Consider the following 13,942-nt stretch of genomic DNA (forward strand, 5'->3'; position numbering starts at 1 on the left):
GCTAAGCTGGAATTCTTAGAATTAAAAATCACTTGTGCAAGCAGGAAGTTGTGTTGTGACCATTAAGTTTTTGTTTCACAGCGAAAACAATAACAGGTTCCAGTCGTCCCTTTCTGACATACAGTTTTCGATGGAATGTTTACACTAGGGTGTGATCGAGACTACCTGTTCTGGTAACCATTCTGTATAATTGCTGAACAATTAGAGCATCTCCTTATTTAAATTTCTCTATTTGTTTCCATGACAACACCCTGAAATTATATTTCTGTCCTTTATAATGTTAGCAGTTTACCCCTGCCTCTAGTTTTTAATCTACCTGTTTGCAAATCAAAGTGTAGAAATACTCTTTGAAAACTGGTGCTACGAACAATCATCCCTTGGCACGCCAAAATCGTTACATACATGTACTACATACTTCAATTAAAAGTTGGAAAAGTCAGGTCATATCATCTATTTATTCCTGGCTAATTTTTAAATAAGATTACAAAAGCTGCAATTCAGATTGTGAAAGCCGTACATGTATCAATTAATACAAACCATGTTCTTTCAGAAAGAAATAGAGCAAGAAAGCTGTAAGAAAAACATGGTTTGGATACTTAGGATGAAGGTATTTTATTTAGCTTATGGCATCACGTAACAATTTCGGTAAAACTGAGAAACCTTTAACTTCTACACGGAGTGCCACATAAACAAAAGAGACTGAGCCCTCCAGTAAAGATGTTTCATTTTGATGAAGTGGATAACAAGGATATATGTAACACCCAATTGGACCTCTTTGTGTATTTTTGATAGGTATCAATGACTGTAAGAACATCAATTAAGAGATTTGATATTTCTGGAGTTTGTCTTGCTCAGATGCTAGTGTTAAAAAACAAAGTGGTTTTAACGCATTACGTTAACACTAAATGCAAGTGTAATACTGTTGTATACTAGACCTAAATGGATTCTCTTTTAAAATGGCTAGATATATCCGTGTACGCACATGTATATCAGTAGTTTTACTTTCACACATTGTCATTGCTTTATCTTACTCAGGTTATTATTTTTGTTTTTAAAAGTTCCAAGCTTCTTGTTTCAGGAGTCATGTTTAATCGGACGGATACTTTCACTCTCGTTGGCAGCAGTGCCTTTGTGGGTGGGTCCTGCTTAACACGAGGTTTCATACTTTAATGCATTCAGATTTCATTGCAGAGACGGGGTCCACCGCGTACAGTACTAGTCCTGTGCTGATAATGAGTCAAACAGGGAAGAATAAATTTTAAGCATCAGCGATCAGCTGCCACCCCATCAGGATAGGGATCTGACAGCCAGCTGAACGTCTGACTTGCCCAAGTGAACATAGTTGTGTAGAATTCGGCAAGCATGGATATAGCATCCTCAAAACCAGTGAGAGGGGACCAGCTAATTACAACAGATGGTATGTGCAATATGTGATACACATGCTAGAGTGAGCAGAGCTTGCTCTGAAAGTCTTTACATGTACTCCCTCTCTGCCATAGGTGAACAATCATTGTCTGACAGGTGTTTTTTTTTACTTGAACCCAGATAAACGTTCAGCCCTGTTGGCAAATATAAAAAAACATTGCCTACCCCCCCCCCATCCTAGCTTGGCTCAGTTACTTGGGGGTGTCAACAGTTCTTTTTTAATCATTTTCCGATTTGGGGTGAATACCCCCACCTTTAATGTAGGCTACCAGTGACTCCTTTTGAATCGGTCCAGCACTAGGTGTATTATGGTGTACAGTACACTGTTTGAACTGAAGCATACGACTGGATATGTTCAGTGGTTGTGTCCAGATATCCCACGACACATTTGAAGATAACCATTCGCTTCATGGCATCATTGGTTCTTTCCATCAAGGCTCACTGTGGGAGACCGCCGATGTCATAGACACAGTTGGCACAGCAGATGACGTTGGGGTGCACGACCCATTCGTAGGGATCCTTGTGGCCTCAATTGCTCTCTGTGTCTTGGTGATCCTTATGCTGGTCATTACTTGCTGCTGGCAATTGTGAGTCTGATTCTGTTAGTTTTAGCTTTTATGGCAGAAGAAATCCCAAAACATTAAGAAGGATTTGGAAAAAAATAGTGGCCCATGCACTGTATGAGAAAGCATTTCTGAAGGAGTCTTTAATTCGTTGGTTTTTTGTACAAAGTAGGAAAAAAAGTTCACGCTTGGATCTCATTATACTGGAAAAGTTGTATTAGATGCAGAAATATTAAAACGTAATTGTCAATCAGAATGTTTCAACCCGAAGAAAGAAACAAATTATTTATATTTATGTTTATATATACATAACAGGATGTTCTTCCAACATTTGTGAAAGGCATAGCTCCAACTCATTCACGAGTCACGAGTTTCCCTCCATTTGACAAGATGACATAAACGAGTACTGTAACAAGAAAATTTTAAAATAACTCCAATGTTTATAAAAAGGAAAAAAAAACTGTTTGCACAGTTTGGGCATGTGAACATATACACGTGCAAGTTTTCAGCCTAAATAAACTTACGTCAGTGTGCCCGACCCTAAGAACAGAACTCATGTTACAACCCGTCAGAATTAAAAAAAGAAAAAAAAACCTTTCACATTGTGTAAACCTCTGTCCACAGTGAGGTACAAAAGACATATTTCAATCATGTAAGATACATTTAATGAATTATACAGAGGGAAGCACTGCAGTCAACGAGGTGAAAGTATGCCTTTAGGACAGGCTAAGTTAAAACGAGGGTCGACGTTTATCTCACACGAAGACCTTGCCTGCGGTGAATTCAGCATTAGCCCCAAGGTCTTCTGGGAAGAACTCAAGTGTAAGTCCTGAATGTGTAATTTCTTTTTGCACAAAATTTGTTTGCTCCAATAGAACACTAACCTCTAAAGGCAATACCAATGACGACATTCAAACTGAAAAAAAGACAAATAATGCGCCTAAAATTCGGCAATTGGCATTAATTTACGACAAAGAATCAACAAAGTTTGACAACTTTGCAAGAGATTTGTGTCGAAGTGGGTTTCAACCAAAACTACTTTTTAAAACCAGCAATCCTGGCTCCTCCGATATCTGAGCACTTTTTCTGGACACCTTTTCAACCCACAACCCTTACGCCACATAATATTATTTGTATAGACTAAAACAGTGCACTTGCCCAACCGTTGTTGTTTCATTTTTTTCTGTCAGTGGACGAACTTGCTCTTGATGATGATGAGATGAAGGACAAGATTCGCGAGATTCTTATTCCAAGGAATAAACTGTCTATTCACAAGCTCATTGGTGAAGGTAATTACGTTATCTTAAAGTGTTTTTAAGTGCAAAGAAACCAGTTGCAGTTTCCAAAGCTTCAACACGACTCATTTTGATAAATCTATAAAACCTTCGAAATGTTACAGAAGTGCGTCACTAGCATTATACATTAACTGGAAACACTTGCAAAAATTATATTGATCAAAAAGCAGTTTATTAGTGAGACCAGCATCTGGACAGAAGAACATAATTCACCCTTGTTTCTGTGTTCCCCCAATTGTTGTGCAAAAGAAGTGCTGGTATACAGCTAATAAACGTATTCTTCAGGTTGGGTAGTATGACCACTGCATTCTTAAGTTCCGGTTTTCCTCCAGCTGTAAGTTTTAGTTGTCATTTTTCGGGGTTTATTTGTTCTGTTTTTCTAAGCACTTCGCAACGCTGTTGTAAGAGTGCAGTGAAACAATGGCATAGTTTCCCACTTGAAATGAAGGGCTGTTCTAGTTTTATGGGGAACGCATGGGGCCATTTCCACATCTGACTCAACTCCGACCTTGAAGTTGAATTTCTCTCGGTGTATTACTCACCAGGCCAGTATGCACAGGTCCACTTTGGCACTATGGTCAGTCCTTCCTTTTCCTGTGAGCAGAAGGTGGCGGTCAAGATCATGAAAGGTACAACTGTCGGTGTGACATGCACTGTGCTGATTCACAAACAGCTACTGAGATTGTTCATTTTGTTGATGGCGACGCAACGTTTATGTGTGCATTTCATAGGCATTTGTGAACTAGGGAATTGCAATCCCTACCCAAGGAGCCTCCGTTGCTAGGAAAATTGCACCCTTTCTTAGTCCCCCTGGGGGTAGATAGACTCGGACAAAAACAACACAAAACACTGCCCCCCCCAGCTAAAGCTGCGGTACTTTTGGAATGTAGAATTTTTTTCAAGCTGAATCCTTCCTTGAAAGGCAGTTGCCAAACACATTTTGCAAGTGTCCGGGCCTTTGGTTAACTGGAACACAAGTTAGGCCCTATTTGTGAGTGTATTAGACACAACGTGAATAGTACCTCCGTGTCGGATGTAACGAATTTTGATGTAACAGGCAATCTGTCCGCTTTGAGTTGTACAGTACACTGAAGAGACACGGTTCTGCAACAGAAACCTATTTCTTTAGCCGATGAAAAAAATCTACTTTATTTGATGACCCGATCGATTTGCCAAATATTTGGGACAAAATAGAAATTTTATGGGATTGGATGTTTCAAACAAAATCCCACAAAATTAAAGTTTTTTTCATTACAACTAATTCTCGTAAGATATTTGCTTAAGACAATGCTCCTAAAGCCCTTTTCGTGGAGAGATAGAAGGGGCATCCACACCCCACCCCTTGATTTGCATTACGCTTTAATTAGGGTATCGCTTGCACGTCTTTACTTCTTTTTGGTAGAACATTGGACGGATCAGGCGAGGAACCTGATCGAGGAAGGACTGCTGACCCTAGGATTGAACCACCCAAACATTCTGGCAATCATTGGTAATTAAGCTAACAATGGGTGCATTTGTGAAGCTTCGCGGGAGTTTTAAGTAAGACTGTGGGGGATGCAGTTCAACCCGAGTCAACTCACACAGCCTCTCATACCCAATACCAGTGTACACAGGTTGCATGAGGGGATGGGGCTATCATGGTTCCAGAGTTCAGCTACGCCCATGAAGAGAAGAGGGAGGCTAGAAATTATTGAAAAACGATTGAAAAATCAACACCTAAGTCAGCGACTATTTTCATTCTTAATTAAATATTAACAGGAGAATTTGACTGGAAAAATAGAACATGAATATTAGCATCAACTACAACTGACCAGCACCACCTTTAGCTAGTATCCCAGCACAATATCGTGTCCATGCAGCCCATTAAAAATACAAATCAAAGAACTTTTGCAGGATCAAACATTCTGTATTTTCAATGCGAGCCTGGCCTCCCTCTGTTGTGGTCATAAAAACGCCTTGAGAATCACCCTTGATTCCACGGCATCATTCTGGTGCTTATTCACCTCCTTTGGTGACCTCTGACCTCAGGTATTAGCCTAGAGTATACGCACACCAAGCAGATCAGGCCCCTGGTCGTCATGCCGTTCCTGGAAAATAGAGATCTGAACAGCTTCTTGAAGAACGTTCGACTGGCCCAAAATCAAGAGGTAAAAATAATCAATTGCTTCCACACTTGTTTCTTTCATGTTTGTGTCTTTTGACTAGTGGGCACGCGTATATATTTGTTTCAGAGGGAAATTATTAACTGCGCATGTCTTATTTTGAGGGTCATTTGCATGCGTGATGAAGGTCATGAGAATTCGTGCCATGCAAGCAGCTGCTTCGTTCCATGACAGTGTTTCCCTTTGGGACAAGCTACGAGCACGCAGCGTGGTCTTTTGAAGCGTGCGATACAGCATGTACTGTGCGCAATGTGCTGTACATGTACTGCGTTCTTGCGATGACGTCATCCATCAGCCTGGGAGAGCAAACGGCCAAAAGGTTTTAGGATCTTTTTATTCATTTTGGGGTCATAATTAATGGGGTAAACATTAAATTTACAATGTTTTGAAATGGTTACCTATTTAATGTTATTTTAAACACTTCACGTGAACTAAATATTTTCTATATTTCTGTTACCCTTTAACATATGCCAGACACTGACATTCATAACGAACTGCTGCCTGGCTTGTTCCCTGATCACTCAGGGAACATCGTATCCTTCCGCAGTGCTACCATGTATGGGGCATACAGCCCATTCATTATTCAGACAGCTCAGTATGCGACACATCTGCCCATAGGTTTTAATGAGGGGAGGGGGAGCTTGCACATCCCTCACCAAAAACAAATTGAAACTAAAAAAAGGAAAGGAAGCAACAAGCAAAAGAGAAAAAAGAAATTGAAAGAGTATAATAACCGCCAGTGTTTGTGACAATTAATGCCTTTCAGCGCACTCCATTTCCCTGTCAATGATTTGTCAAATTTAACTGAAGAGTGCTTTGTCCAACCCCTCCACCCTCCTGGACAAACCTGGTGATATCTATATGAAAATGCTAGGAGAAAATATAGTGAAATGCCCAATTCAACACCGAAATTTGGAATTTCTTCCTTTGGATATTTAAAAATGAAGCCCAAGGCAAGCTGATATAATTGTTCTGTAATTTTTGTAATTCGGCAGACTTTTAGCAAGTACTGGTACTTTATGTGATAATCATCTAACTCAGTATATTGAATGCAATTAAGCCATTGCCCTGGTAAAGTCAGCATATATATACTAACATTTTTCATGTTAGTATATCTATTCACTTTGTTGTCGATATGTACTATCACCAACATATTAGCCCTTATAAGTGCCTTGAGGGGTTGTGTCTACAGCAGCTGTGATCTTTGCTTTGTTCACAGTTATGATATCAAAAGCATTTCGTTTGTTTGATAAAAACACCCGAGACTGTAGCGGCATTCCAAACAAACAAACGGAATCTGCTTCATACATGTACTACAGTGTAAAGATTTGCAATACTTGTACACGCTGCTTAAAGTTTGACGATGTTGTTTGACTTGATTGAGCTCAGTCGAACTTTTAAGTAGCAGTTTGTGCAGTTCTTAAAGCATAAATCAACAAATAGTCATTTGTCAAATCTGTTCTGTGATACCTCATTATACCTCTCTTATTTCTTATCTTGTACTTTTGTAGTTGTCCTTGTCCTGGCGAGTGGATATGATGATCCAAATAGCGACTGGAATGGAGTACATCGCCAATAACGGTATCATCCACAGGGACCTGGCCACCAGAAACTGCATGTAATGCTGTGAAAAATTGTAAACATTCACCATTAAAAGTGCTCAATGAAAGGTGTTCAGGCATGCACTGCAGAACCTAGAGCAAATCATAAATGACAACGAAATTAAAACATTGTTTCATTTGAGTGGAAACTTTGCACAGATGAGAAAAGGTGTCAATATTCACGACATTTAAGAAAAATCGGTGAACATTCTTATGTACATCACGGGTAAAATCTCGCGGAAGCAATGCACACCACTAACTCTGCATGCAAAGCTTATTCAGTAATTTAATTATTAATGATAAGTAAAATAATTAGAATTAATTACATTTGAATGAAATCATTAAATTTCATCAAATAATTATAATTGATTATAGGTTGGTCAGCTAGTCAATCAAGTCAGTTGGTCAGTCTGTCGGTCAGTCCAATTCCTCGAGTTCGAATACTTCTGCCATTTTCTCCAACTAGGCTGGATGACAACTACGTGGTGAAGGTGGCCGACTTTGGCCTGGCCCGGCGGATATTCGACAATGAATGCTACAAGATGAGGATCCGTCAGAGCATCTCTTGTTGCCTTCCTGTGAAATGGGTGGCCATCGAAGGACTGAATGACTCCATCTTCACTTCAAGGAGTGATGTGGTGAGGTTCTATACTATGTATTTCATGTCTTAGTTTTTGTGTGTGTGTTCACTTTCTTGCATGTTTACTCAATAAGACTACAAATTTGCCACTACCTGTCTCATCTTCAATTCCAAAGTAAAACAATATTGTCTGTGTAAAGCTGTACACAATTTCTATATGAACTGTCAGTTATTTAGCCCGAAGACATCATGATTGAATGCTGCAATATTGTGATTATTTGTTCAATTCATTTGTAATCTGGCCCTCATTGGTTTTGATTGATCAAAGTGCTGAGTTACGTGTTTGCATAACAAAATTCCCAATCATCTTGGCCAATGGTCATGTCATTTTATCTCTGGTTGGCAGCAAGCATATTTGCCTTTGCATCTATATTACTTCGTCATAAAAAGTTTTGTTCTTAGTCAAAGTGTAGGGCTTTCGCTTTGTGATGCACGCAGTTCCGCCTCTGCAAAGAAAGTGTTCATTTTCAGCAAGAAAATGTCGATTTGTTTTTTTTAACTGACTTGATGAATGGAGTGTGTGAACAACTGTTGAGGCCCGGGATATGAAGCCAAACTTGCTGTAATGAGGAACAACTTTCGTGTCTTTTTTCCCCACACCGCGCTATGTGTACCAGCTCAATAAAGAAGAAAAACGAACAAAATCTTAAATTCTTCATAAAACAGCCAGTTCTACCGCAAAATTGAAGAAAGAACCTAGAATTAAAGAATTAAAAAAGTACTCACAGTGTGGTCACTAGAACTCAAAGACCAAAGCCAGCGGGAATGGAATAGTTGAAGTGGATTAAGTGCTGGAATATACCTGACCCATTATCACAGAATCAGGATTGATTTTTGACAATTCCTCTCCCCCACTGTTAATTTTCATACTTCAAAGGGATTTTTAGGGTTAAAATAATTACTAATAATAGTATATTCTTAAAAAGCGCCTCACATTGTCAAACATTCTTGAATTTCCTTACCACTAGATAAAATTACAATACAAGAAAAAGTTATTATAGTTAAATGTTTAATGAAAGTATTAGAAAGCTTACAATTAAAATTGAGTGATTGAACAACTACAAATTAAGATAATGGAACTAAAGTAAAGATGGAGTTAAAATTGAATTAAATTGTGTTAAAATAAGAACTAATGACTAGATGAAATGCTGTTGAAATACGTAAGTTTTCAATGAAGATTTAAATAATTCAATTGTGGGCTTAGTGCGGATCGGGTTCCGGAGCTTATGTTGTGGAATTTGCATTTTCCATGTATTATTATTGTTAACGTTCTCTTCACCTACCTGTTGAATTTACTGAAAGTCTCATCCCACCCATTTTGTTAACTTCTCTGCAAGGTTTTCCTCACCCACTTGTTAATTTTAAAGTATGATGTTAACGTTAAGGCCACTGAACGCCCTTGAAGAAAGTAATTCCTTAAATGAACCCTTTCCTACAATTGGTCACTGCTCAGTCAACTGTGAATGTATCGATATGATCAATGTGTCATTTTAAACAGGACATTCAAACCTAACAGATGTTATCTCCATTTGATTCACATGAGCCATGCTTCTTTTACAATTCGCAATAATGTCTCGCTTCCTTTTTTTGATCCACTCTGTATATTTGTATCATTTTTCCAGACAAAAAAATTTCGTTTCTTTAGCCGGCTTTTTGAATGGTTGAGGACATACATGTAACACACCACGGGCTTTCAGAAGATGCGAATGTACATCCCGGCTTCCAGCATCCCTGTACCAAAAGTCACATGTCACCAGAGCCATTTTGAGTTAAAGGCCTTTAAATGAATCTCGAAAACTGTAAATCTATAGGAAACCTCAACATTCGTCATCCACATAATGTATTTTCATCAGTATGTCAAACTGAGAGATTGATAAATGCACAAGCTTGAGTTGCCAGAGCAGGTGGCAAATAATGTTCCAGTGGTCTTGATGAAAACACGTGATACAACCCCCCCCCAAAAAAAAACCCAAACAAAACAGAAACCTGTGATTGACTTCCTTTTTACATTTTCTAGTGGTCCTTTGGTGTGACCATGTGGGAGATTGCCACCCATGCCAAGATCCCTTATCCAGGCTTGGAGAACTTCAAAGTACTGGAGTATCTTGAGCAAGGCCATCGTCTTCGCCAACCGGATGGCTGTCCAAAAACCTTGTAAGTCGACTTCCTGGAGATTTGCCAATGTTTGCCACCTTTCACTCACGGCAGAAGCAAATACAGACACAATGTTACAGTAGTAAGGTCATTCACATAGAAAGGCTCCATTGTAATTTTTTGTAGCCACTGCCGCCCATCCTTCTTGCTTTATTTTTTAATGAAATAATCTGACCTTCGGGTCCAAAAAGTGGGCATGTGTATGTATCTTGACTAATGAGAAAATTATTGCAAAAGTCTAATCTTCTTTGCCATGTCATTAGGAAATCACATTCGCATTTTATGTTAAGAACAAAGTACATGCTCGAACAGTATCGACAGTGACAGGCTATGTGTCTCTATTGTCTCTATTATGTGTCTCATTTTGGAAGTTTTTCCTACAGTGGCACTTATGCAAGCATTTGACCTGTACAGACTTTTTACATTCTCCAACTTCTCAGAAATTCTTTTCTGTTTTTTGAGTCAACCACTTCATCCTGCCCACTCATTCTCCAAACCCTTTCTTTACATTTGCAGGTACGGCCTAATGTACACCTGCTGGCACAGGGACCCTATCATGCGGCCTTCCTTTGGCTATGTGAAGGAGCAGTTGGAGACTCTAAAGGAAACCGTCAGCGCTGCCGACAACTCTGGGTCAGTCACCATGGCTAGACAGCAACACGAGGCAGCCATCCAGCAAGAAAACCCCTTGTACCACAATGCCTGGGTGTAACATTGCCTTGAGTACTACAGTGAATGGGTACATACTGCAGTGCCTGGATTTCATTACGTTCTGTGTAAAACATATTGGTGTCACTGTTTTGAATTGGCCCAGAATGATCACATAAAAACTTATTACCCTCACCGTTGGACATAATGTCTCTGCCCCACAGACCATATCACAATGCAGAGAAGTGCCAGTCATTAGTACTTCTGCTGTACTATAGTTACCTCTAGTGGGAGCAGGCAGCTGGTGTCCAATACAATCAGCTGTTGGATCGCTGCAATGTTTTGAAGTTTGTTTGAAATTCATTTCTTTTGGAACCTTCCATAATTTCTGCTGAGCTTGAAGACACATGCAGATTTTACTCTTAAAATGGTAACAAAGATGTAAATATATTGCTTGGGAACAAGACACATGCAACCAAACCAGTTAATTAAACTGATATGGAGATGTACTGAGACCGCATGTCACACAACCTTCTATACGGCTGACAGATCGAGACGTTTGTCAATTAAATTCAAGACCTCCAGGAGAGGAAAGTATTGCAAAGAATTCAAGACAGAGGTATAACAAACCATTTACTGCAGTGATGTGGGCCATGTTTTAACACCCAAAGGACTCATAGCATCTGATGCGAAGCTGAAAGTGCGATAAGTATGAAACATCGTAGATATCCCACATCAAAGCAGTCCATGATATTGAAGTGTAGCACACAGCCATAGTGTCGCAGTGTAAGGGCCCATTTACACAAGAGATGAAGGGTACTCCATTTACGATTATTGGCTTTCCTATATATATGGGACTGTTGAGAGTGGCCAAACTGTGCAGTGAACCGCCGTATAATTATATCAACCCAAGCGATTTCAAGACAGCACTTTTTGACCAATCAGCAGAATCATTTATAGGTGTGGTGTCATTGATTGACGAACATGGCACATAAAGCTTCTTCGTCAAATGCCTTCAATGCCTCCTGAGGCGCTGTTGTTATTAAGCAGATACCAAGCGGTTTTTCTGCCTTGTGCATAAATGTAAAACAACATATTCCATTACCGCACTAATAGCTTGTTCGTGTAAACAGACTCTAAAGTCTTGTACCTCACAATGCCACAGTGTAATAAATCAATTGGTGTAAATAATGTTCAAACTGAAACAACGATTGAGAATTGATGGAAGCACATTTAAGACTGTGCAACCAGACACTTGTGTTTCCTGCTACCTTTCATTATGAGATTTGATGTGGGAATAAGGATTCTGTTACTGAACTCTGGTATAATATTGTGGCCATGATTGGTCAACAGTGGTTGGGGTAGTCTGGTTGGCTTTATTGGAAGTAGCCAACCAAGATTGGTCACAAAATGCATAGGAGAAAACCAGCAAATTTTGTTTGTTTTTGTTTTTTGTTGTATTTTTTTTAAGTAAACGTCAAGCACACGTACATCAAATTTATCTTTCTGCATTTCCGATGTATTTTGCCACAGCATAGGTATACTAATTGTTTAATAGTTATCAACTCATGCTACTATTATAAGCACAACATACAGTTTGTGTCCGTGTGGGGTGAAAAAAAATGAATCGCTGTTGTAGCTCGTAAAAAATAAACACATTTCGCAAAAAAATCTGAATATGGAAGTTCTTGGAAATTCCTGGAGAACGAGTTGATTTTCCCCATTTTTATCTCTGCTTTTTGGGGAGGGGGAGTAAGATGTCTCTTCCCCCCTTTCTTTGACCATTACTTTAAGACGGACATTGTCACCACACATAATCAATATATACCCACTTGTACGTTCGTATCTCCATGTTTGTCACCCCCAACCCCAATGTGAGTGCTGAATGCTTTAATCCGCATGCACCATTCAACATCCAGAAATCCTCAATCAGTAAATTATGAAAGCCCTGTAATTCCATCAAATATATAGTTTCAAAAAGTGAAGTATTTATCGAGGTCCATTTTAAGAGATATATTTTTCCGACTACGTTTTAGGAGTTACATGTATACTTTTCCAAAAGTTGTTTGTTGAAGACATACATTATACTTCGTTCTAATGAGATCTGTATTTAGAAACATTGTTTCTGTGTTCGGAAACAAATTGCTTAAACGAGATATATTTTATGCTGAAGGTTTTTATGAGATATATTGTATAAGTTAATTTTCAGGAGATATACATTGTCAGGTTTGAATTTCCTCGTACAAACGAACTTCACAAAATATGACTCATAAAAACGGACTCAAAAACATATAACTCATACAAACGGACTCAAAAAAGCCAACCTAAAAATTGATCTCGTAAAAGACAATTTAACTCCAAATATAGAAACAGCATTACTGCTAATAGCTTTTACGGGAACGAACTGGAGAAGATGTATATCAGAGGAACCTGGGAAAATATATCTCGTCAAAACGTTGAAAAAATGAGAAAATAGACTTTTTGACAATATATATTTGACGGCAATCTAGGACTTTTGTAGTAAAGTAATTCATGCCCGAGTATCTTGGTTTCACAAGAGATAGTACCACAATTTTTATCATCTAAAAAATTTTACCCGTACAGTATACAGGAATGTTAAGAATTACTCTGACATATTGCATATTTACAAACAGAAATTCGATGTGTTAAAAATGAAAGAATATTAAATTCATGGAAATTTATATGTGTATGTGTGTAGTTTAACTACATGGTGTAGTGTCTGGAGAAAAATGGACCTCCATTGAAGGAGCATAATTATGACTGAAAGGAATCAATCACAAGGGACCATTCATATTGTTTTGTATACCCGGGTGGGGATTGGGGTGTTGACAGCATGAACAAGGGGAGGGGAGATCGGCGGGGGGGTGCATGTATCCTACACTCTGCTAATAGAGCTTGAAAGTAAAAGGTCACGCAGCGAGTTTCCAGAGCCCTAGCGTGGTCCGTCCATGGGGATTTCGCATTGGGCCGTCCTATCACGGTTCAACAACTTTTGGAAAAATAATTCCCAACTGAAACCACCCCATTTAACACTCTTTTTGGAATTTTACCTTTGTCAGTATTTAAAGAAAAGTCATCTGGAGATGGGTACAAACGACTTTCATCAACGACCTTTCACGTCCGGCGATATCGTACCTAGGGCTCCTTGTTTCTGCACGTTTGTTTTCACTCCCCATTGAAAACCGAGATCGTAAAACGTTGCAAAGATCTACCTACTTGTAGTTGATTGGTTCCATGTTCCGTTGATTTGACATAACGCAGTTGTTGTCATCAAAAATCCCTAAAATAGTAAATTCTTTCGTAAAAGTGGATCATTGCTTTAAGTTTATTACCTTATAAATCAAAACAGTGAAATATTTTGATTTTTTTTTTTATTTCAGCTTTTACCCACAGACTGCCATCAAATTTCAAACCGTAAATGTTCCTCTGCGTA

At 38.8% G+C, this 13,942-nt stretch overlaps 1 protein-coding gene across 1 annotated transcript; it reads left to right on the top strand.

The window, feature by feature from the left end:
* Positions 1-1,113: 1,113 nt before the first annotated feature.
* On the top strand, positions 1,114-13,190 carry LOC110988975 (tyrosine-protein kinase Mer-like). Its single transcript, XM_022253004.2, has 11 exons — positions 1,114-1,417; positions 1,862-2,012; positions 2,668-2,810; positions 3,179-3,277; positions 3,829-3,912; positions 4,686-4,772; positions 5,312-5,430; positions 6,957-7,063; positions 7,513-7,684; positions 9,704-9,840; positions 10,357-13,190. The coding sequence occupies exons 1-11, from the start codon at positions 1,363-1,365 to the stop codon at positions 10,550-10,552; spliced, it is 1,350 nt and encodes a 449-aa protein (XP_022108696.2). The 5' UTR covers positions 1,114-1,362; the 3' UTR covers positions 10,553-13,190.
* Positions 13,191-13,942: the final 752 nt, after the last annotated feature.

This window comes from Acanthaster planci, linkage group LG01 (genome assembly GCF_054643075.1).
Source record: "Acanthaster planci isolate LZ-2023a linkage group LG01, COTS_SCS, whole genome shotgun sequence".
NCBI classification, from domain to species: Eukaryota; Metazoa; Echinodermata; class Asteroidea; order Valvatida; family Acanthasteridae; genus Acanthaster; species Acanthaster planci.